This window comes from Gallinula chloropus (genome assembly GCF_964237585.1).
Source record: "Gallinula chloropus genome assembly, chromosome: 4".
Taxonomy (NCBI): domain Eukaryota; kingdom Metazoa; phylum Chordata; class Aves; order Gruiformes; family Rallidae; genus Gallinula; species Gallinula chloropus.
The window spans coordinates 21,706,296-21,730,569 of record NC_140088.1 but is presented as its reverse complement, the minus strand read 5'-3'; the positions used below and the strand labels follow the sequence as shown (position 1 = coordinate 21,730,569).

The 24,274-nt window shown below is 39.9% G+C and overlaps 1 protein-coding gene across 1 annotated transcript in view; it reads right to left on the bottom strand.

Moving 5' to 3' along the window:
- Positions 1 to 1,638: 1,638 nt before the first annotated feature.
- LOC311191027 (mucin-5B) overlaps positions 1,639 to 24,274 on the bottom strand; it is a gene marked incomplete at both ends in the record, with an annotated part of 41,277 nt that continues 18,641 nt past the window's right edge. The window contains 32 exons of the mRNA XM_084263123.1: positions 1,639 to 1,816; positions 2,388 to 2,511; positions 3,443 to 3,482; positions 4,356 to 4,484; positions 5,579 to 5,674; positions 6,602 to 6,724; positions 7,228 to 7,268; positions 7,860 to 7,964; positions 8,906 to 9,083; positions 9,487 to 9,518; positions 9,875 to 9,996; positions 10,149 to 10,218; positions 10,699 to 10,877; positions 11,553 to 11,745; positions 12,284 to 12,467; positions 12,890 to 13,140; positions 13,434 to 13,611; positions 14,131 to 14,372; positions 14,680 to 14,772; positions 15,093 to 15,158; positions 15,989 to 16,144; positions 17,145 to 17,182; positions 17,393 to 17,477; positions 17,916 to 18,044; positions 18,230 to 18,386; positions 19,223 to 19,459; positions 19,842 to 20,021; positions 20,777 to 20,887; positions 21,618 to 21,756; positions 23,075 to 23,226; positions 23,546 to 23,646; positions 24,047 to 24,099. Of these exons, the coding sequence (XP_084119249.1) occupies positions 1,639 to 1,816; positions 2,388 to 2,511; positions 3,443 to 3,482; positions 4,356 to 4,484; positions 5,579 to 5,674; positions 6,602 to 6,724; positions 7,228 to 7,268; positions 7,860 to 7,964; positions 8,906 to 9,083; positions 9,487 to 9,518; positions 9,875 to 9,996; positions 10,149 to 10,218; positions 10,699 to 10,877; positions 11,553 to 11,745; positions 12,284 to 12,467; positions 12,890 to 13,140; positions 13,434 to 13,611; positions 14,131 to 14,372; positions 14,680 to 14,772; positions 15,093 to 15,158; positions 15,989 to 16,144; positions 17,145 to 17,182; positions 17,393 to 17,477; positions 17,916 to 18,044; positions 18,230 to 18,386; positions 19,223 to 19,459; positions 19,842 to 20,021; positions 20,777 to 20,887; positions 21,618 to 21,756; positions 23,075 to 23,226; positions 23,546 to 23,646; positions 24,047 to 24,099 (4,162 nt within the window). The remainder of the gene's footprint in view (positions 1,817 to 2,387; positions 2,512 to 3,442; positions 3,483 to 4,355; positions 4,485 to 5,578; positions 5,675 to 6,601; positions 6,725 to 7,227; positions 7,269 to 7,859; positions 7,965 to 8,905; positions 9,084 to 9,486; positions 9,519 to 9,874; positions 9,997 to 10,148; positions 10,219 to 10,698; positions 10,878 to 11,552; positions 11,746 to 12,283; positions 12,468 to 12,889; positions 13,141 to 13,433; positions 13,612 to 14,130; positions 14,373 to 14,679; positions 14,773 to 15,092; positions 15,159 to 15,988; positions 16,145 to 17,144; positions 17,183 to 17,392; positions 17,478 to 17,915; positions 18,045 to 18,229; positions 18,387 to 19,222; positions 19,460 to 19,841; positions 20,022 to 20,776; positions 20,888 to 21,617; positions 21,757 to 23,074; positions 23,227 to 23,545; positions 23,647 to 24,046; positions 24,100 to 24,274) is intronic.

The window sequence follows — 24,274 nt, the reverse complement described above, 5'->3', positions numbered from 1 at the left end:
ATGATCATCATGAGTCCCTTCCAATTTGAGATGTTCTATAATCCATTACTTCAGCATAAGCAACTTCTTGGACTGTGGGACTGTGGTGTTAATTTTTCCTAAAGAAATAGACTCACTGCAAGCATCTATCGTGATTGTTAGGTACACCCAGCATCTCTTTTAGTGTTTAGAAGAAAACAGAATAAAAATCAAAGTATGAAATTCACCTCTTCTGACTTCAGCTGTGTAAGCCAGCTACCCTGGCTCTCAAAATATCCAGTGCCAAGAAACTGATAACATCCCAAGAGTTCTAAAGCATCAGTCTTAGGCTGAGATAAATCATTCCAGAAATGGGCTGGAGAAGAGGTTAGTTAAATCAATCTGAGCTGAACCCTGCAGTGGCATAACAAAAACTGCTCTGTTGCATCACAGTGATGATCTAATAAGCATGGGACTCATGTGAGAGCAAAAAAAAAAATTGTATCATCCAACTCCTATGCCTATTCAAAGCCAAGGATTCCCAAAATTTTAATATCATTAACACCATAATGAAACAACACAGGAAAGTAACATGACATCAGCTGAAATTATTTATTATGAAAAATAATTAATTTAAAGATTACTTGTGGGTCAACAGCTGCAGCATTTAAAAATGGAAAGCTAAAGTTTAATGCACTTCATAGCTATTTGGTCAGTTCAAAAGCATTCCCTTTAAAACAATTCCTAAAAGCCCACACACAGTAAGCTGAGGACACTACACTAAGAAAGTCACAGTCCTCAGTTCTCTTTCGGGTCACGAAAGACTAAATTGTTCAAGTAGCAGAAGCATCTGCCTTTCTTGTGTACTCCAAAGGTATTGTTGGACCATTTTGATCCCTGCCCACATAAGATACCATCACCGGTACCACTGGACATGCTAGCTGGGAGTCAATTGTTTATCACCCAAACTATAGCCATGTAACCAGCAGGGAGATTGAATACCACTCTCTCACCTGATACACAGCTCACTTTGATGTTGACAAATAATAAAGAACACAACACCAGTGAGATAAGGACCCATAACAAGGATGTAAGTATAGCAATTTGGTAGTGTATATGTAAAACATGTTTTTATGCTCACTGTGAAGAAGGAAAAAAAGCACTTTGCTTTCCTCTAGTGACCCAGAGTCATAGTCAAAGTAAGTACAGGACCACCGGGGAGAAGGGAGAAAACTTGCCCCTGAGCAGAGTCCTGCCTCTCTGACTGAACCACTCATAGCTCTGGAGGCGACTGCTGTTTCTCTTCTATGGAAAACTAAGTGGTGCATGTGGTCATGGTTTTATAGTGTGCATTTTCTTCAGGCTGGACTTCTGAAAAGCATCATCTGTATCTAGAATGTCTTGTAAAAACGTTGATTTATACATTACAGGATTAAAGACATTAGCCACCTTGCCCCATTAGCAGCATCACTGAAACAGGAGAACAAGTCCTCTTTGAAATGCGGTTTATTCTATGAACATTTTGAGCAAAATCTTTAGCTAATTGCCATAACTGCAGATAATACCTTAAGGAAAAAAGCATGAGAGAAGTATGGTCTTTTCAAGATTACTCATAGCTGTTTTCTAAACTACTCACTTGCTAGGGAAGCATTAAATGGGAACTGAATTATTTCCATTAGTCTATGCTCGTCTTCTCACTGGGCATTTTGTTTCTACACATCCACATTCATCTACATGCACATACGTGAATTGGACTGTCTTATGCTTAGAGCAAACCAGTTCCACCTTCACTTCGTGACTTCTTTTTTCATGGCAGCAAATGCATTTGTGTTCCATTTCACTGGCCTCAAAGGAATACCTATAGAAATGAGATTTGCACATCAGTCTGCTGCCTGTTTTTTTCCCAAAATGATTCATATTTGCTGCTCCAAATGGAGGTATGTTTAAGACACAGAGAAGAAAAATTTCCTATCTATTTTTCTGCTTATTCATAACAGTCTTTCCTCAGGACACCACTAGACTTGCAGGGCCAGATGCTTTGACACCAATGGGGAACATCCCAGCAATGTCAGTGGGTTTTGGATTAGGCCTATTCTGACAAGTCGGAAAGGAACAATTCATGTGGAGGCTAAGAAGCAGGAAGTAACTCCACTAAACACCAGAGCAGTTGAACAAACACGTAAGGGCATGGTTAAGAACAGATAGTTAATAAACCCATCTGATGTCTTTTCAAAAGGACTTATTTTCCTAATCAAGATAGCACACAGTGGTCACACTGAAGACATTTAGTGCTAATGACTGCTGTTCTGCACGCCCAACTTTCCCAACCAGGTCCTTGTAAACAACAGGAAGGGGATAAACAGCCCATTGGTGATAAGAATGCAGGAAGACCAGACATGGGAGAGGACAGAGAAATGTTTCCTACTTACACAGAATAGGTACTGCACGTCCCTTCACAAAAGGGCACTGGGACTGGAGCAGCTGATTTGCAGTTGTTGTGGATGATATACTGCTCTTTCACATTACGTTTGCATTTATGTGGCAGGTCAACACCTATGCAGAAGAACACTTCTGTTAGACTTCTTCAGACTGGGGAGTAAATGCTTTGAAAGGCATCTGCTAAGATAAGGCAGATCACCCCAATAAAACTCTTTAAAGTTCACATACATAACCAAAAAAAAAAACCCAAGTTAGAACGCAAAGAGGCACAAATTCAGCAAAGCCATTAGCTGAGGGTCAAGGTACTTTTTCATTTGTTGACTAGCTTACATGAAGACTTAGGTATAAGTTTGTGTAAAGAAACTGTTGAACCAAGACCAAAAGGAAACATGAATGTTTTGGGTTTTTTAAAAAATTGCTATAAATGACATTTTCAACTGTAACAACGTATGATTTCTGGGTGGGTGCTGCAGGGAAAAAAAAAAAAAGACCCTTTTTTCCATGCAGTTTCCAGATCACAGAATCATAGGGGTTGGAAGGGACCTCGAGAGATCATTGAGTCCAACCCCCCTGCCAAAGCAGGTTCCCTAGGACAGACCACACAGGTAGGCATCCAGATGGGTCTTGAACATCTCCAGAGAAGGAGACTCCACAACCCCCCTGGACAGCCTGTCCCAGTGTTCTGTCACCCTTACTGTGAAAAAGTTCTTCCACATATTGTTGCAGAAGATGGTAAAATACAGAGCACAGAGCACATTTTCTACAATTTTTTTTTTTTATGGTTCAAACTAGCTGTATTTCTGTTATTTAAAACCACAGAGATCAAAGAATTTTAGTGTCCCCATTGGAAGGATGAGGCAGATTTTTAGCTTCAGCTGCAAGCGGATTTTTAGCCTCAGCTCTGAGGTGCAAAACAGCTCTACTTCTCTAAGAAGTCTTCCAGACTGTGGAAACTGCAGACTCTCAGTGCATGCATAAACACAACTACAAGTAGGGGAGAACTTAACACTACTGGAACAGGGAATCAGTGATTTAATGCACTCACATGTCTTGCAACAGCCATCTGAAGTCACATCAACTGTCCCCTGTATTGAAAGTAAATATAATTAGTTCAGATACACATACTGCTAAGCAGCTAGTAGAAACGATGAGAATTCAGGTATATTCCCTCATCTCTCACTAACACATAATCTTCATCAGACCCATTTATGTGCCAGTTATATATAAAACTGTAAAAAAAAATCGAGCAAAGGGAGTGAATATTAAAACAATATATCCTCTCAAGAGCCAGGTAAGATGTCCTGTAACACATGCCTGACCTTATGCAGGTCCTACTGAAGCAAAAAAACCAAAACCCAAACCAAAAAACAACCCCTCACAAAAAAAAACACCCCCAGAGAATGACATCTGCTCCTGGAATTGAACAGTCTGACCTGCAGAACCTACCCCAAAGCTAGTTCAAGTCAATGGCTGTCTGTTTCCATGCTTTGTTTTTCACACAATGCCTCTGAAAGTTACTGGAAACCACTAATTGCTGAAAGCCAGGGCATGAATGATACCCCTTGCTCACTCATGTACCTCTTCTTTGCTTAGTATCAGAAGACACTGTTCATTGGTTTCTCAAGGGTCCATGGTGAGTTACCATTCGCTCAGTTGTATTTCTTAACATTGACGTTTAGTGATAAAATATCCCACCTTGCTACTGCCCCAATACTCTCTCAAGTTCCAGTGCTTATCCCACAATAAGTAAAGTCTGGGGGCTGTTTGAAAATAGTTTTAGTTTACTTCCATGGGACACTCCATTCAGGGCTGAAAAAATACATTTTCTTCAAAAAATTATGATCATTTCAGAAGTTTCAAGAAGTACTGAAGTGTATCATTCAAAACAGTAAAAAGAACTCCGGAGCAGCAGCAGGGGTCATTCCAGAAGGCTTTTTTTTTGGCTCTAAAATACTTACAGGGACACAGTTTGATTCTTCAAATGGTAGGCAGACCTTTACAGTACTAGTCAAGGAAAACTGTCCCGCTGATTCAGTGCATGTGTACTGAGTACAGTTATCATATGGTGCTTTATAACTCTTCCCAACCTGAACAAAAAGAGAAAAAAAAACCCAAACCAAAACAATACAATACAGCAATAAAAACAGATTGTCTGGAACTCACATCAGTAAATTATGTACCAAGCTCACCCACTACCAACCTATGCAAAATCCCTCTGTGGCCACCTAGATGGAAAGAGCTGGTGGCAGAATGAGCACAGAGGTATGAACAGAAATACCAGAGGGTAGGTGTGTTACTGTATGTGGAATGAAATAAACGCGAAAGAAAATTATTATTAGAAAGGGATTTCATCAGTTTCTTTTTTAATAGATGGGGAAAACAGAAAAAAATGTGAAAGAAAAGATAAGTCTTCAGAATAGAGGTTAATGGATAAATTCAAAGCCTCCTCATGGAAAAATAAAAAACGGATATTGGTACAGAAGAAGCTAGCTTGCAAGAGAAATTACCAAGGAATAAAAGGATGAAGTAGAAAAAATGCAGAACACAAGAGCTACCAGAGAAGCAAAAGTATGAAAGACAAGAGTCACTAGTTGAAACAGTGTTGTTAACCATTCACAGGAGGAGCAGCATGCAATAAAACCAAATAACTAGCCTGAGGCTCAGCCCATGTCTACACAACACTATACTCACAAGACATGATGAATTATCTAAGTGTGTTACCAAGTCACACTATGCCACAGCAGCTATGCTACTTTTGATTCCTACCTCAGCAAATTCAGAACTAGGGGTAGTACAACTATACCAGCTCACTCACACTATTTAGCTCTGTATCTCCAGGGCAAGATAATGACACCAATTCCAGATCAGAGCAAAATGATATGAAGCTAGCTCATGTATCTCTGCAAAAGTACTGTTACACAATACTTTCTCTCTGTTGCATGTCAGGAAAAGGGGAGGGTAACATGATTTCCATTCCTACTAGAGGTGCATAATTTTGAACACAATGGTGCCTGTGAGATATACACAGCAGAAAGCAGCTGTACAAACATCTGCATTTACTTTGGAAGTACAGACATTTTAAAATCTCCTAGAGAACTTCCCAAATGTATAACACTGGTTCAAAAACTGCTGAGGTCTTTGTCATAATTCAGCCTTGTACGTACAGCAAGGGAGTGATTACCTCAATGGTCACATTGCCAAATGGAAAATTTGCCACACATGCCACTTGCTGGCACTGGCTGCAGCACTGACCCTCCTCTTCCACATAGCGGAAACCCTGTAGGAATAAAGTTTAGATTTAGCCATTTTACCTGATGTCTTGTTCATGAAGCACCTTAGGATCAAAGCCACACTAGAGATGGCAGAGGAAATGAGCCAAACTTCTGGTTTCATTTCTATTGTCTTTAGAAACCCATTGGAACCACTTTAAGCCCAACAATCAAAGCTGAAAACTTCTTTCCCTTATTTAATAGTGACTTTAGGGCACTTCAATTACCATGAAGACCCTGTCATTGTCTATTCTTCTTTGGGCTAACGCATGTCAGGCCAAATGAATTAATTCAGCATATATTTACTTGCACAATCCAGTGCTTGGTCTGATATGATTATCCACAAGTTTTGCTGCTGTCAGACACATGAAGACAATGAGTCAGTTTATTTCCTTCCCTGTATTTTAGGTAACCATTTGTCTTTGGACAGCAGTGGGTGTGGCTGGCTTCAGGATAAAGGATAATGTTTTTTTAGGATTGGTAGTGGGTCTGGCCTTATCTGGGCAAAGATGGAAAAGAAACCACTCTTTTCTTACATTCAGTAATAGGCTGAAGAGTTTGAGTTCAGACTCTCAGCTCAGGAGTGCTGAGAAGCGTCTGGAAACATTCAAACTACTGTGTAGTTTCTTCACAATAATAATTTTTGATCTGACAGTGGGTAACATCAACAGGATGGCATAAATGTCTTTCAGCAGTCAGACTTCTCTAACAGCTTTGCAATTGTTCTCCCTCGAGGCATCTCAAGGCTGACCTCTTAAATTTGCTAGAGGAAAAAATAACCAGCACCCTAAAAAGGGCTTTACAAAAAATCTAATAGAATACAGTGTCCTGCTATCTTTCAGTGAGAAAACAGTTGTGCACTTGTCCCATCTGTACAGTATATCCCCTCAACAGTCACAGTTGGTTGTCGGAGAGGCTGAGCACGCGGTGCTGACCTGCTGGCAGGTGGTGTCACATTTCACTGGAACACACCGGATGTGGTTGGTCTGTGTCACAATGTCCTGCTCATCTGTGCACACACAGTCTTCACAAGAGCTTCTAGGCACCATTGCCCCAGGCTGGAAATATAGACAAGAGAGGAAACAGGCCATGACAAGAATTCAGTGGGTTCTAGAATAAACATACATCTCTTTGACTATCAAAGTGATTGGAATTTACTTTTGGAAGAACTTCCTGAAGTTAATACCTCCAACTCTCTAAAACCTCACACTGTTAGTATCATAAAATGAACACAGGGCTGATACTCCCAAGTGCATTAATGACATGAAATGAGTTATTATGTTATCTCATAAATTCCATGCACCAGTTTTCACCCACTTTGACCTAATTAAACTTACGATGTCTAATGAGATTTAAAATTTGTATGAGATCACAATTCTGACTTCTTGACTCCAAAACGCAGGTAAGATCTCATCTAGTGTTACCTGTTCAGAAACATTTCCAATTGTGTGTAAGACTAAGAAGGAAAATAAGGCTAAAAAGGCTGTTCTGATCCTGCTTTTTATGTGAGTGTTGACAGTAACAGTAACCTGTGGAAAGAAGTGTATGGAAGGCGACCTACCTTAAATTCAACTCCTTCAGAAACACACACACCTTTTGGTACTGGAAGAAGAAAATGAAATGAAAAGGATGTGCAATGAATAGTGGAAGCAGCTACTGTATTTATCTCTGAATTGTAAGCGATTTAGAGGAGACCAAGTGCAGATTCACTAGCCTTAACAACCTGCACAAAGTCATGGGAAAAAGCAAGTAGCACATGGTGCCAGTTGTTGTTTGGAAGCCTACATGTAACATTTGCTCAGATATTATGCATCAAGTGGGGGGGGATAATTCTATATCCTGGCATTTTCTATGTGGAGAAATCTGTTTATCTTGTTTTTTTTAACCTATGCTTGAAATTAGTTGAGCTTTTGTTTATTGTTAACCACCTCACTGGTAAGAGAGCTAGTGGAGAACTGGGTCAGGTATGTGAATCTGGAAATATAAATTGGCTTCTGCATTAGTTCCATGTAACTGACATTCAATATCTGATCAATAACTTACACTCGCTGAATACTGCACCAATTATTCCACCTCCAAAAAAAAGAGCAGAGTGGGAAGAGGAGAGACTACTGCTTACGATTTTATCTCATTTAGACAAAATTAAATTGTTCAAGGGGTAAATTAAACACCTTAAGAAAACATGGTACTTACTGCAGGAGAAGATAGGACAACAACCACCCTCAGATATAGCAACCACAGGTTGGAAGCCTAAATCACATGCTGTTTTGTTAATAATGCAGGTTTTTATATCACATTCTGCAATAGACAACAGAAGTAAAGTAAGACTTTACTCAGCAGTGTTACTTTCAGTGAAAGCCTGAAGATCAAAGAGATTGAGTAGAAATAGATGATTCTTGAACCACACTTGTTTTGGGTTTAGGACATGTTCAGATGAAGTATCTCTAAGCTTGCTGTACTGCAAAGCTCTTCCTGGACATGTACTTCTGGCTGTTGTTTCTGCTTCTCTTTTCCCACTGGATGTCATCTCTCAAAAACCTGAACACCCTCATCTCAGAGAAGGGACAGAGAAACAAGTTGGGGTAATGACTCAGAGAGGCAGTGGATGAGCACCAAAAATGTAAAGGTTAGGACATGCAAGGTGAAGCACCCTGGCAGTACCCACTGCCCCTTCACAGCATCCAAGGGGCCTAAGGGACCTCTGCCTGCCAGCATGAAGGCATGAGGATCAGAGAAACATCATTGTCAGGATCCTCTCTCCTGCATCTTCCTATAGGTGATGGAAATGGCCAGGATCAGGAGCAGACTGATGAGGAGGTACTATGCTGTGGAGGGCATTTGGGGACCAAGAAGTGATGGCAAACATATATCAAGAACCTTCACAGAAAGCCTTGGGGGATCCTGGAAGATGAGTACATCCTCCCTTACTGAATAGATCTCTGTGTGAGGATCACTCATCTCAGATGGGACAAGATGCAGAGGATCCAGTGAAACAACTAGTGGTCCCAATGGTCTGTGGGGATTTTCTAGTATCTGGTGGGTCATGGGACTAGTTTAGAATACAGGCTGGACCAGAGGAGGTCTCTGCTGATGGCAAGAGCTCCTGGCATGTAGTTGGAAGAAATGACAACTCCAGTATGTTTATTTGAATCTTACACCTGTGGGGTACCAGATCTCACTTGAGGGTTGCTGCTAAAGGCAAATGATGCTGCATTGTGACATCTGAATCATCTACTCACCACAGACTGTCTCTGTGCAACATGGGTCATCCAGACGTGTTTTTATTTTACTTACAAAACCCTCTTTTGTGCAGTTGATAGGTGGAGATTTAATACAAGGGCGAGGGAAGCAAGAGATATTCAATGTTGCTTCATCACAAGCACAGTATTGACAGTCATGCTCCCAAGCCTCTCTAGGCTGTGAAAACAATAGGGGTAGTAGTTCAGACAGCAAAAACTTGAAACAGTATGTTAATGACTGCCTACTGCAAGATCGTGTCGGGCTGGGTTGCCCTAATGTATTATGAAGAAAAATCAGAGTTCAAATCCCAGAGGTAGAAGAAGGGACCAGGAAGAACAAATGCTATTATCTGCATGGTAGTTCAAGCAGCAAACAGTAATTTCCACAAACTGCTGTTTCTGAGACTGCACTCCAAGTGACTAATACAGTTCTGGAGTTAATAAAATCTGCTGTTATCTTTCCTACTGTCATTGCAATTCCCTGGTATTTAAGCTTAGAATTAAAAGCAAACATTTCTAAGGAAGTCACAGAACCCAGCTATAGTATAATGTAGTATAATGATAGCATTTTTTTTTCTTACCTGTTTCACTGACCCGTCTTGCGCAGTGCAACCTATAAAATGAATTACAGATTCATTTAATGATAACTGAACCAGGGAAAACAACAGAAGCAGGAGGACAGGAATAGAAGGAAGGTCTTGAAATCTGAGAAACAGCTGCAAAGAGAAGGAGATAGAATCTGTGTACCCAAAACATCTTAAAAAGCCTACTCTTTGCTCTTTTGAAAGTTGCACTTTCTGCATAAGAGCAGGCAGAAACTTTCAATCTGAAATGCTTCCAGTCTAACTAGAAAGGCTCAGTATCAATGACTCCCCCATTTCCTCTGTATCCAGATTATCCCCCTTAATGTGCACTTCTAGTCAGGGTCTTATCCCACCTTCCCATCTCACCATTTACATTATTTCTTACCACAGACAGAAACACAAATGCCATCATGATCATTCAGCAGAATTTTTCCCTCAGGACAGTAGCATCCCTCAACAAACACTGGTGTGTTATTTTGGAAATGAAGAGTGTCCATAACGACTTCTCTGCACAATTAGAATATTAACAGCAACAAATGAGAGGCAGAAATGTGCCCTTGGGCAATCAGACAAATTAATACCAGGGAAATATGAACTTCCTGTTTTTCTTGGCAATTTTCAATTTATAGACTTGAAAAGTACCTTCAGAACTGACCCACCTGCTGAAGCAAGTGTTTCTTTTTGCCTTCCCACATGGCTTGTATATCTGATCCCGAGCACAGCTGGCCTCTGTGGAGCAGCACAACATACAGGTTAGAAAGCTCAAACCCATGTGAACCCTACAATGCACAACAAAGGAACTGCATGCATTAACACAGCCCATCCCACTGTCTGCATAGTCCAGGCTCCTGCCCTGCGAGGGGGTCCCTGCATCTTCAGCAAGAGAGGAACAATGGATTCCACAAGGTAATACTAGTACCCCTGAATCACTTGGTCCCCTGAGCAGAGCAAAGCACACAGAAGTTATGTGTTGCCATCTAGTGATAGAGCTGACAGGGCTCCTCAGCTGAGCTGCTCAGGACAGACTATGGGCCCGTTTCACACTTGTGTAGCAGTTCTGGACTGGAACAACCTCTTTGTTTTGTTTCTGTTTATTCTCAGGTCCAGAGCATCTCAGGAGAGATTGAAGTTTGATGACAAACAGGCACGCAGGTGAGAAAAGAGCAGACTAGAGTTGTTTCACCACCAGCAGTCCTTTCCCAGGCTTACCGCACTGCCCATTCGCCAGCCTCCTCCAGTCCACGCAGACCCCATGGAGCCCACACAAGGCTGCGTATGTCTGCATGCTCTGGCACTCGGTGCTGGCGTGCTGTTCTGAGCACCCACTGGCCACACAGGCCTCATAGTAAGGCTGCGGGGGGACCACGCTGTGGCACTCGGTCAGGTTCCTTTGCAAAGAAAGGAGACAGGGAGGAGACAGGGACATTTGACTTCCTTGAGCTACTTCCAAGGAAAAATTCAACCAAACCCATCCCCACCCAGCGAAAGCCTCAAGATAAAGATAAAACTACAAATTGCTGTGATAGGCAACACACCCACACAGCATAATTAAGAATGAGCTTTGCCTCCAACTCTTTATAATGCTTTGAAAAGAAGCAATTTCATGTTGGACTGATACCTCAGAGAGAAGTCTCCTGCACAGCTTACAGCTATAATTCTATATGCTGACAATTTTATGTCAGCATGTTTGACAATCCTGTTTTAAACATCAAAATTATTTTAAAAACAGACACGGGCTTTTTTGTATTATATCCCATGTTCCTTTTTGTCCAGAGATTTCTAATGCCAAATTATAGCTAGATTATGGTAGGCTTCTCCAAAACTGTCGTATAGAAGGAGTGTCAAGCAGCAGGCACCATTAAGGGAGGACTGATTTTGATTATGCAACTGAAAAATATCTGCCAAATTCAGGACCACTCACACAGTTCACTGCTCAGCTTGGCAAAGTTTGCTAGACTTCTTATTTTCATTATGTCAAATAAGCACTTCACATAAGTCATGTAACGAAGCAGAAAACTATCTTGTGGGCTTATTTTTTCTGGAACTTTTGGGAGGTGTCTTACCAGATGATTTTACACACATTGGAAGGCTCACAGTGCTGATGATATTCAATCTCATCTGGTTCTAAGACACCTGGATTACAGTATCTGTTGGTAGCATCTGGGACTTTCCAATCTAATGCCATCTCTTTCAAGGACTCAATAACCTCACCATTCCTCTTCATACCATCATCTGACTTCTGGTTGGTGCAAGTACCTAGTAGTAATATAAAAGCAAACTGAGAGTTTGAGGACAGTTGATGCTGATGAAGCTGCTTTTAGAGAAAACCTGAGGGAAGGTCTCCTAGTGGGTAGGTAACAACATGTGGGGTCCTGGATGAATTCACAGGAACTGTTTGTTGGAAGAGAGGCTAGAAGAGATAATTTGCCAGGTATTAAGAAAAACCAGAGTTGACATGTTGCTTGATGCATTTGTTTTGGTGGCTAAGGCAACCAAGATTTCTCTGTATAGTACAGGACTCTCCAGATCTCAGACATTCCTATATTAAGTAAATATGATAGAGAGAAAGGGCTTAGAAAGAGCCAAATTCCATCCAGCAACACTGTGAAAAGAATGAAGTGACTTAAAAATGTCAGCTGATGTGTCTTTTCCACTAAATGGAGATAAAGTTATTAAAACCTGTGAGAAACAGAAATCAGTGGAGTTGCAAGCACTTAGAGATGTTTATGTGTGGATGAGAGAAAGAGGGAGGAAAACTTACTGCATTTATTAGTCAGCTAATGAAGACACTCACCACACAGTCCCATGGTATTGTTATAAAACTTTCCAAAAGGGAGTTTTATATAAAATGCAAGTCGGCTGTAGGATACATAAATTTCTAATTCAGGTATTTCAACTATGACATAAAGGCCAGAACTTGTTATTCTGAAACCATTCTTGGAAATGTCTGGAACAACTTTCTTGTCATTAAACAGAATCTAAAAATAAAAAGATAAACAAAAGGTCTCTATTGACATTCTTATAGTGAGTAAGGTATACATTTTGTGCAACTCAATAGTAGAGCAGTACAAATTCAGTCCCTGAGTGCACCAAATGGAACTATATCCAAGGCAGTAATTCAAACAGTTCTCTATGACTTGTTTTTAACATGTTGAAATTTAAATTTGAATACACATGCCAGGAAGAAACCAACAACTCCTAATTATGTGATTATTTCCCCAAATTTAGAATATACAGATTTTTGTTGACACAAAAGAAAAATAAGCAGAAAGAAAGCAACAAAATTGAATTTCCTACCTGTCCTTTTCAAGATTCATGCTTTGTGACAGGACATTTGGCAGTACAGTAATAGAACTACAGCAAAAAAACACTGAAAATTAATTTTAACATAATACATTACCAAGTTTGCTTGTTTTCCATGTTCCATTGCTTGTGTCAGAATAACAACAGAGTTGGAGTGAAAAATGAGAAGGGACATTGAACAAATTGCTCCATCAGTGACACCACAGTAGTAGTTGTCTATGTGAATCCAAAAGTTGTGAGAGTCAGGATGAATTGACTTAACAAGGACATAGGTACAATTTTCTTTAAAATGATAATATGTTCCATCAAAAGTCACATAATGTTCATTTCCCCATCCACTGCAAATACCTGGAAGACAGAGTGACAGACTTCAACGTTGGCTTCTGAGCATCCCACAAGTATAAGCTGGTTTTTAACCCCTTTATTCATTTTCAGTGAGAGCTAAACCAACCATTTTGATACAAGGCATGGACAATCTTACCTGCTCTTAACAGCCAACATTTTACATTAAACTTCTGCTCCATTACTTCCTACTGAATTAATATAAACATCATATAGGTGTTCACCACATAGACTTATCTTTCTTGGAGCCCAGCTAAACATAATGCAAACTTCAGGAATTCTCCTGGCGTAGTACTTACACTGACACTCAAAGACTTCACAGCAACCAGTTTCATCATAGTGTTTAGTGAATGGGAATCCATTGACACAGAGTTTCAGTTGCTGAGGGGGGCAAGTCATGCTGGATAGTTTAATATTGTTTTCTTCTCCCAAGCAAGTGGCAATCTGGCAGTTTCCAAAGTTCCATGTTTCATTAAACTATTGATGGATTTAAAAAGGAGACATACATAACATTGTAATGTAACAAAATTGTAAAGGTCACACATAGAAGCTTTGCTCCATTCATGGCATTATTTGCTATCTACTCTTTCTCTAGAAACCAGGCAATGTGAACATATAGCAATCAACAGAGCCTTGATACCTACTTCTATTCTACATTTTGCATAGGCCTCACTATTAAGGTCCACAGGACTCACTCCTGACCACTTCTGATGATGGGACAGTGCCAGATGTGGTTCCCTACCCTTTGTTCAGCTTAGGTAACTCTGCCCATGTACAATCATTTACATGTTTCAGGTGAACAGAATACATATAACACAAACAGAATACAGATTCTTCACCTCACTCCTTCAATAATTTGGGGACTTCTGGTATACTTCTAAATTTTCTAATTCAACCACATCTACAGCCCAGCATCGGAGGAGAATGACAAATATTGAGTGCAGGCAATACTATCACTGAAGAAATTTTTTTTTTATTTTCTTTCAAGTCTCTCACCTTTCTGGGAGGAATGAGCCCAAGACAATCTCTCACAGGGGTCCCCATGGAAGCAGGAACTTGGGTTGGTGCACTGGGAGCAGACGCTGGTGAACAGGCTTCAGAGCCTGGATCACAGATCTTGAGGGCCTCAGTATGACCAATTTTACATTCTGCCCAAATTAATTCAATCTGACATGATGCATTACAAATGGAGTAGGCACAATGACCTGATATATTCACTGGCAGAGAAACGTTTTCTCCTGCAAAGCCAAAACCCGACTGTTAGCTCTGGACTGTGCATGAAATTTGTAACTCTCAAGACCGGTGCACCACAGATCAGTCATGAAAAAATATCTTTTCTGAAAGATTTATCAATCACTGGAACAGGCTGCCCTGGGAAGTCATTCAGTCACCATCCCTGGAGGCATTTAAAATCCATGTAGATGTGATGCTTAGGGACATGGTTTAGTGTTTGGACTTGGCAGTGCTATGTTATTGGTCTTTTCCAACCAAAAAAATTGATGGTTCTACTAATGATGCAGGAAAAAAAAAATACTGGTTTCTCACCCATTTGTATCAATTGTCCATTGTCATTGCAGAAGCAAGGAGTGGTTACCATTGATGATGAAGGTGCAGATGTTGCAAGCTGCATATGTGGTTCTGCAGGAAATTAAATCAATTAATATTCACTCAAGCTCTATTACATCTATTACATTCTCTACAATCACAAAAAGGGGAAAAAAATCCTCATTTTTATGCCCCCACCACATTCTGTACAGGTGTGTACAGGTACACACTAAAACCATCCTCCCTGTATTTATATACATCTCTGTTATACTGTATGCTGTTAGAATGATACACAATCCACATTGAAGTATTTTTTTAATATACATATGGAGTATAATAAACAACCCTTCTGCTCTCAATTATTCATTCCAATTTAAGGTTTTTTTGAACGTTCTAATCCTGCAGGACTTCACCTGACTTTGGAGAGGTGATTTCCAGTGGCACTCCATTTTGCCTTACAATGCCTTGTTGCAAAGAATCTGTTGGTTTAAATACAGACATTTAAATCCAGATCATTTAGACATTTTATTATGTAACTTACTCTCCACTCAATAGTCCTTCCTTTCCTAGCTATTACTCCATTATACTTCATATTCCACTTGTTAACATATTTAGTAAATACTGAGCACACAGGTTTACCACCAAGTCTTTAGCTCTTCTATTCCTTGAGTAAAGAAGCTAACTTTTAATTTTCTTTGTCCCTTTTGTATTTGCTACCAGGATAATACACATTCTTTAGCCACTTGTTTTTGTTCACTATAATCATGTGACAAAATTCAACCTTTTCTTTATTTCTTTTTACTTCATATTTTCTGTTCATTCACATCCCCTTCACCCTGCAACTTTATTTTGGGAAGGGAGCAAACTGGCAAATCAGGCAGCTTTATTTTCTTGCTCCAATGACCCATTTGAGACTGACTTATTCCAAAGAAGAAAACGGCACAAGAAGAACCATAGTGTGATATAGGTGATGTGAATGAGAAAAACAAGGCTTAAAAGTGTGAGATGTTGAGACTAACAACACAAGAGTGTCAACTGTAATATGCCCAAGGTAAAAACTGTACTGAAAAATGGCCAAATCTCTCAATTCCCTCTCTACCCAATTGACAGTAAGAATCTATAAAAATTATACTTTTGGTCTCCACTATGAGATCCACAAATTCTGACTCCTCATTCCTGAAACTTCAACTGCCCTAAATTTTGTGCTTCCCCTTGACATGCAGTAGGAGTCTTTTTCTGAGATGGAGGAATCGTATTACCATTACAGACTTCAATAAAGTGACCACCAAATGTCTTACAAATCTAATACCTTTTGCTGGTGTGGATGGTGTTCTGCAAGGAATGAGTGTTTTAATGATCACTCCATTAGGGCCGCAGACAGCATCACCGCATTCGGTCCCATATATATGGCTGTATACAGTTTCATTTAAAGTGTAAGTCTTTCCATTGTAGCAGCAAAGGCAATCTGAGGCACCAAAAGAACAAATGTGATGGTAACAGGGGGCACTTGTAATATAAATACAAATGACAAGAAAACCAAATTCTGGATTTACCATTCTGTAGCTCATATCGTTAAACGCTAATTACCTGTCTGAAACACTTTCTTAGTCTCTACTTGAGAAGTTGCACTGGGATTCTACCTCATTTATTTAAAGTGGGTTGGATTTTGTTGTTGGTGGTGTTTCTTGGAGTCAGCTTGCATGGAGGAACTACTGGCTGGTGAAAGCATCAGAAATGGCACTGTCCTCACCCAACATGGAGCATGGGTGCATTACCTCTTGACAAGGAAAGTGACTGGGTTTACTGTCCTGCTGAGTGATAAAACATTGGCTCAGAAGATGTTGCACTGCCATTTCCATTCAGTATTGAGGAACAAGCAGTGATAATCATTTTCATTCAAAGACATGAGCAGGTCTCCAGGTTTTGGAGAATGCACATTCAAGAACTCAAGTTCTACTGGATCAACCTGCACTTTCGGACGTATTTTCTCTCAGATATGGGAGTGAACTGATGTCATACCTTAAGCAAGCATGTCCTTAAGGCACGCAAACATGTCTCCCATAAGCTATCTGTCTAAGCTTATTATGAAATTAGTGGACAGGAAATAGCACCTCTACAAGATTTTCCGTGTTCTAAAAGTGCTCTTTAAAACTGGTACCATGAATGTCCTGCTTCAGACTACTTTCTGTCTTCACTGACTATGAAGGAAGTGTAAATGTGAAGTGGTATTTACCAGGATAAGATGAATTCCACATTTCACGCCCCTCTCATTCCATCCTGTGATTATCCATTAGACTTTTCAGGTCAAAGACTGCATTGTGCTTATCAAAAATATCTGTACTGCTGTGCACCTATTGAACTAGCTATCTGGGGTCCTATTACCAATACATCGGTAGTAACACATGATGTTGGGTTGTTTCAGTCCTAACATCAGTTAATGAATGGTGACAGTAGTGAGAAGTTACCTTTAGAGTCTCCAGTACACAGTTTCTCTTCAGGATCACTGAAGATAAAGAGGAAAGGAGAAGACTTGTTTTTATTGTCTTGAATCAGAATGTGGAATAAGAATATCTGTAACAGAATCCACTTTCACATAAAAGCTCACACCTGGAAGATTTAATGATATCTGCCACTGTCTATGAACATAAATCAGATGTTACCCAGTTTGCCCTTTCTAGTCCTATCCTACCTCTCTAACCATCAAGTGACTTACCATGAAGTACAGTTGGGTAGGGAGACGCACTCCCTGCTCTCCTCATCAAAATAAGGCTTGTCAGGGCTACACTCAGGATAACAGCCTGAAAAGTTAAAGTAAACAAAACATTCTTAGTCTGTTTTATATAGAACCAGGGAAAACACATAACTAACTCTATCAGATGCAGATTTGATCCCAAAATGAATGTGATCCCAGCATGAATTTTCTTTGTACTACCAGCTATTTTTCCATATCCTCTTTTTCCTTCTCTCTCAAAAAGTTTTAATTAACTCCATCAACACATAATTATTCTTTGCAAATTTAGACCGAATGACCTTTTATGTCTACCAAGACTTAAAAGCAACAAGCAAATTATGCTATGAATGGCACCATGACGTGGGGATTTAGCCCACACAGATATGGTCAGTGCATTTCTGGGGCAAATGGAATAGCCCTTTAGCAATCTTTATGTTTAAGACATTTAAAACCAGACTAACAGCTGCAATTCCCATGAACTACATCAAAGCCAAGCAAGAATTACCTTCTAAACTGTACAGCAAGTTCCCACATTTCCCTTGTGGGTTCCTGCAGGTTTTCAGACAAGGGGCTCCACAGGGTTTATAGAACCACTCATGTTTGTCAGGTGGATTGTAATAATCACAGAACACAGCTGGGAAAAAAAAGAATATAAAAACCCTCAGACACAAGGCAGGGGTTATTTTCTAAACCTTGTAAAGAGGAGATTGTTATGCCACACATGCATAGTGATGTCAGAGTTCTGCTCTTCATTAGCTCCCATGTGCCTGAGCACACAAAGAACTGCTTCTCTGTTTGTGTTTTCAGTGCAATACTTACGACAAATGGCAGGTGTTCTCCAGTCGATACAGACACCAGCTCTGCTACAACTTCTTGAATAAGCAGCAACTGAAGTACAAAAGCACTCACAGTCTCCCACACTGTCACAGCCACAGAAGTCAGAAATACAGGATTCGTAGTATGGTATTGGGTTCACCTATCAAAATATCAACAGACCTATTACCACTGATGTACCCGCCGCACTGTGTTTCAACAAGAAACATGTTCCAAATTTCTACCTTCCACTGGCAGTTTCTTTGACAGAACCAGGCTGAGTCTGTGACAGACTGGAATTGCATGAAGGAGCTATGATATTTTACAACAGATTGGTTCTTATTTTTACCTGCCTGGTAGAATTTGACTCTAAATCTTCTGTTTTCATGTGTGCCATACTGGCATTTGCACTCAAAATATGTTTAGAGCGTAATTTCTGCAGGAATGAACTATCTTGGTTTGGGTTAGCACAACTATGCATCTCTAGTTGAGACATAGTGATTGAGTGAGTATAAAAGGAAATACTATTTCCACAGAACTTCACTTGTGTTTTAAACTGTGCCAACATGAGCTCAACAAGGAAATTAAACCAGGTTTGCATTTAATGTGGCTTATTAAACGGCACTGAAGCTTTGTATAGACATTCTCATTAAGAATTAGTAGTCTTATTTCTGCTTAGATTGATTCATTTTCTGTCCAAACTAAATCAAATAATTAATCTCTTTAGGTAATTTGAATAAACTTCCCCATACAAACAGTCCTATGCTAACTTATCTCTAGATTCTACAAACAGAGGTTGCGTAAAACAGGTACTGCTGTTTCCTCAATACTATGCAACAGGGTTCAACTAGCATAGCTGTAAAATGAGGTTTTGAGAGTAGTAGCCCTTGTGCTCAAGGATGCTGTGTAATAGCCTTTAATAGTAACAATTTGTGCCAAAATGTGCTGCATAATAGCAACAAATACCTAATGTGAAACTACTGAGGGTAACAGGTTTACCTTTCTGTGACAAGCTTCAAAGATGTTACTCTTAATAATGCTGCAGTGCTTCTGTCCCAGGACAGACTTGAAAGGCTGATTGGCACACAGGTCTGTCATGTTTATATTAGAGCAGGTGCTTGTTATTTTCCAGCTGTTTCCAAACTCCTGGATGCTCATCTCCATGGACTGCCCTCTGGTTGTAAAATCATTCCTTGAGCGGCCATCAAAGTCCCCACAAAGGCCACAGACTTTTCCCTGCATAATTTGTGTAGGAACAGTAAATGGTTTGGTTATTTTGAGCGCAGCCCACTGTTTTACAGAAATAAACTATAGAACAGGCCAAGGTTAAATAGTTGTGAATTTCTAAACAGCCATCAAAACATAGCTTAGAAAAAGATAGGCTTCCAATGACAAGCTCACTTTCTTAGCCCTCCAAGTCTTTACTTCTAGTTCCAAATATTCTGGAGTGTTTCATACTGACTGAAAAAAATTAAATAAAAACACAAGACATGACCTGCTTGCTTCTTCTTCGCCTAACCAAACACTTTTACAAGCCCAGCTTTTCAAACTGGGTCTCCAGTTCTGGATGCATAACTCTGTGTTTGAAATCATAACTCTTAGTCCTTCCCATACCTACCTGGAAAGATGGTGCCACATGAACAACAACAGTAGTCTTCTGGTCCCACATGAAGTTCATCCCTTGAGTTGTTTCAATCACAATATAACCTCCTCTGAGATCAACTTTGTAATTCTTCTCAGCTCCTGGATCAGTGGCTATCTCCTGAATTCTTCCTTCCAAGAGCCTGATTTCACTGTTCTACAAGGAACAGATACATTGCATGGAAGGAAATCAAATGGAAAACTTAGTGTGACAGAACTGGCATTCTGCCTCTTGTATTTCACCTCATTTTTCTGTAGTCTTTACACTGCATCTTGGTCTATCACCAGATGTGAGTCACAGGTGAGACCCACTGAGTTCAATGGGAAATGTCTGCCCTTGCACGACAAGACTTAACTCATGGCCACAGATATTGTGCTCATTCTAGATAAAATCTGATATGCTGGCACAGCAGCTCCTGAGTGCATGGGCAATTGGACATGCTAGAACACCACTTGTTATGTTCTTTGTTTCACCATTCCCTCACCACCTCTTTCACCACCACACAAAAGAGGAAGCAACCTATTTCATGTAGTTTAGGGAAATGCTAAGCCTAAGCTGGAGGGAAGAAACTCTTCCTTCTTTAATTACAACTGCCCTGTGATCAAACCATGATACAGAAACACATTCCTCTAAAAACTTTACCACTAATGTGATGGATGCAAATGAACATGCAGGTGCACATACATGGAGTGTCATTGACTCCCTGCATCTACCCCCTCACCTGCAGAAGTGTCCAGCCCTGTTAACACCAAGCACCTAAACCTGTCCCAGCTTGTCTGCATCTCCTTTCTGGCTGTCTGAATTTCAGAGGGCACTCTAGCAGCTACTGAGCTAGAATATAAGAGGATACTACACTAACTGCTATAAAATTAAGACTACAGCTGCTCAGTTATAAGCAATTCTAGGCAAACCTCAAAAATCAGTGTGATCTTTAGGGAGCAGATGGAGAGTGACTTCCCGCAGGCGTTGTTCTGGATTACAATTCGGAATGTGCCAGCATCCATGTTATTGGGGCAAAAATCCTTAGAAAAATAGATAATGTTGTATTAGATATTTTTGGTTAATCAGGCAAGTCTTAAACATTTTCAGGTGCTCTAAATGAATGATGCTTCAATCAGAGTTTCGTTATTGTGTCACTTTTTTATTCACCAAAACTCTGGGCATTTTAGAAGAATCTGTTGGTGGCTGACCTAGTGGCAGGTTCATACTTGACCAGGAATTTCAAAGAGAAAAGCTAAAGGGAAAAATGAGCTGTTCATACCACCAGTCCTGCACAGACAAAAAGTTTAAAATATTTTTTCTTAAGGCTATCAAAGCCAACTGTAATTTGCAGATCACAAAATGTTTCACTCAGTGCTGTCTCATGATATGCAATTATTATAAATGAGGGTCACGCCTTAAGCTTTATGTACTTCCATGAAAATAAAAATACCATCAGTTTTGGATGAGAGAAATGCTTAGTTTTTCAACACCACATCAGTTCTTTTCCCTTGCAGTTGCTGGAATTACATCAGTCCAGAGTAGAAGTTAATAATTTAGGATCACACAGTGCCCTCTTGTGTCACCACCGACAGTTATTAGCTTTGCTTTTATATGGAAAATCTCCCTGTACCTGCTTTAGGTACAAGAGGACAGTAGGATGTGCTGGTCAGTGTTGACTATTTTGCATGGGATAGTCTTTCAATCAGACTAAATCCTACAAGGTAAGCTCTGAAAAGCATTTGGATAGAAAGCGGAAAAAAAAATTGATACCTGAGCTAGGATATAGTCACAGTCTCCCAGGAAATCAAACTTCTCCCCATCAAAGCTCATGTAATGCCCATTTCCATACAAAGTGCAGGTTCCCTTGCAGGGATTGTCTGTGCAGTTCCACTTCCTTTTGTTACAGGTGCTGGGAGGTGAAATATAAAGAATCACAATCTTTGCATGAAGCGTGCTTTTTTTCCTTAACCCCAAACAGCGTTAGAGTAATGAAAAGGCTTGTCTTTTGTACTACCTCAAAGAAAACAATCATCTCTCACTCCTCCAGGCTTACCGTCTCAACTTTTCTGAGACCACATCATGAGATGGCTTGCTAATCAGAAAGTTCATGTTTCCTACCAAGACATACTTGAAATTTTTCTATTTTTATTTTATTTTCATAGAATCACAGAATGGTTTGGGTTGGAAAAGTCCATAAAGCTCAAGTTCCAGCCCCCCTGTCATGGGCAGGGATACCTCTCTCTATTCCTTCAAATATCTTTTAAGTCATTAAGTCCTGGAAGCAGATAGTGGGAATTTAGGGGGTAATTTCAAGGTAAATAACTGACTATTTCAACCATTTCTGAATATTAATCTATGAGGTCATTTCTGTTGCTGACTAAAGTGGTGTGAGCCAATACTATTCCTGTTTTCCCTTGACAAATTCTATCACTAGTTCAGGAAAACAACTGACAGAAATTCTTAGTTGCTACACCCTTGACACAGAGACTGCAGGATTTTTCCATGTCCTGTTCCTATAAGAAAACAAAGCCCTCACTGCAGTAAAACCTCTCAAAGGACTCCGCAATATCAACAGCTGCTTATCAGTGTTTGGCTTCAAATGTTAAACTTGCTTGCTTGTACCAGTGGTTATCAGACCAAAGTGTTTCTGATTTTTATTTCACCTTGGCAGGACTATACAGTCTCTCTATAACAGATCTCCTATAACAGATAAAGATTCAAAGCATCCTTTGCTTTTACCCATCGTGATCAATAATAACAGACAAAGTCTATGGCAGTGTTCTACAAGCAATTGGAGCAACTAGACCATTCATTTATCTTGTTTGACAACTGTGCACCCAGAATAACAGAGAGTCACTGGAAAATCGTTGCAATTCTTCCCTCCTCTAAATCCAACCCTTTTTCTGGAGTTCAGCTGCATCCAACAGACACAGACTCAATTCCCTTTTGTAGAATGACCAGACACAGAACAATTTGGATGGTGTGGAAGCAGTTTCTAGAAAAGAAGGGAAATTATTTTATGTAAAATCTTGGTACTTATTCTCCCCAAGTGCAGTCTCATGCACCTTGTTGTAGAGAAACTGTTTCTCCTTTTATTTTTACTAGAAGCTTGATGGCTCTAATGATGAAGAGGAAGGCTTCAAAATACATCCTGCCTTATGGGTGCACTATACACTGACAATTTTATCAACTTTTATTATAAAACAAGGTTCCCTGGAATAGCATACCATGTATTGCAGTCCACTTTGATGGTTTCTCCAGGCTTATAAAAGTGTCCTCCATGGACACATGGACATTGATCTTTGGGAATACATCCTCCACTGCCATCCAGTACCAGCCCATCAGGACACATGCAGCCAGAAACACATTCCGTGACATACTGCATATATGAAGATACAACACAAGGCACCTCGTTAATGACACAAGGCATCTTGTTAATGTACAGAAAGTATAGTGAACAGGCAGAGATGCTAGCTTTGGATGCTAAACTTTTGGCTTTTTAAAAAAATCCTGTAACTATAAGTTAGTGCCAATCAAACTATGAGTATCATGGCTGTGTGGGTAGCTGTAGCCACTGTGTTATATCAGTAATGTAGTTGTTCAGTGAACAGCATAACTTGTTACCATCAGCTTTTGTTAAGGACAATCATACATGCACAATCATGTCCCATGCTCCTGCTAGGAGATGAAGAACTTACACAGTGCATGTCCTGCGTCTTGCAACTTTTCTGACATTCTGATCCAATTGCAGTGGGACCAGCAGAGCTGCAGTTGAAGTAATACATAGGAGCTGGGCAATCTATAGGAGGAAGAAAATATTTTAGGAAGGTAGTTTACTGAAAGTGATAAGGATGCTGTTGGTAATTGTAAAGCAGAGCAGAGAATTTCAGAAGGCAGCATGTGTCTCTCATTTACAGTTTCTATTTGCTCTTGCTTCTGCCCATCAATAGTCGGGAGAGAAGGAGGCAGATAACTTCTAAGCCTTGGGAAATACTGTCATCTTTTAAAGAATTCAGCAAGTCTTTTTCAGCATGTTCTTTACACAGGTGACTATTATCACTAACCAGCATGTTTCAAGGAGAAGGCAAAAATGTGCAGGCTACTAAAATGCTACAGAAAATGGGAGATAACTCGAAAAACTATAGAAAAGCTATAAATACTAGCTGACACCATAATGCCATTATTTAACAAAATCTCACCTTTTACCAGGACAGTTTCTCCAATGCAGTCTAATCTTCCTTGAATGCATTTGCTAAAGAGATTCCATAAAATGAAACACATCAGCTCTTTGCACATTTCTCTCTCACTCGAAAGAAAGGCATTGCAAAGCTTCACTAGTCACACAAATAACAAATTCCTATCAGAATTAATATTTGGTACAACTCTTAGGTTCACAGACACAAATTACCATGCCCAGAATGAAGATC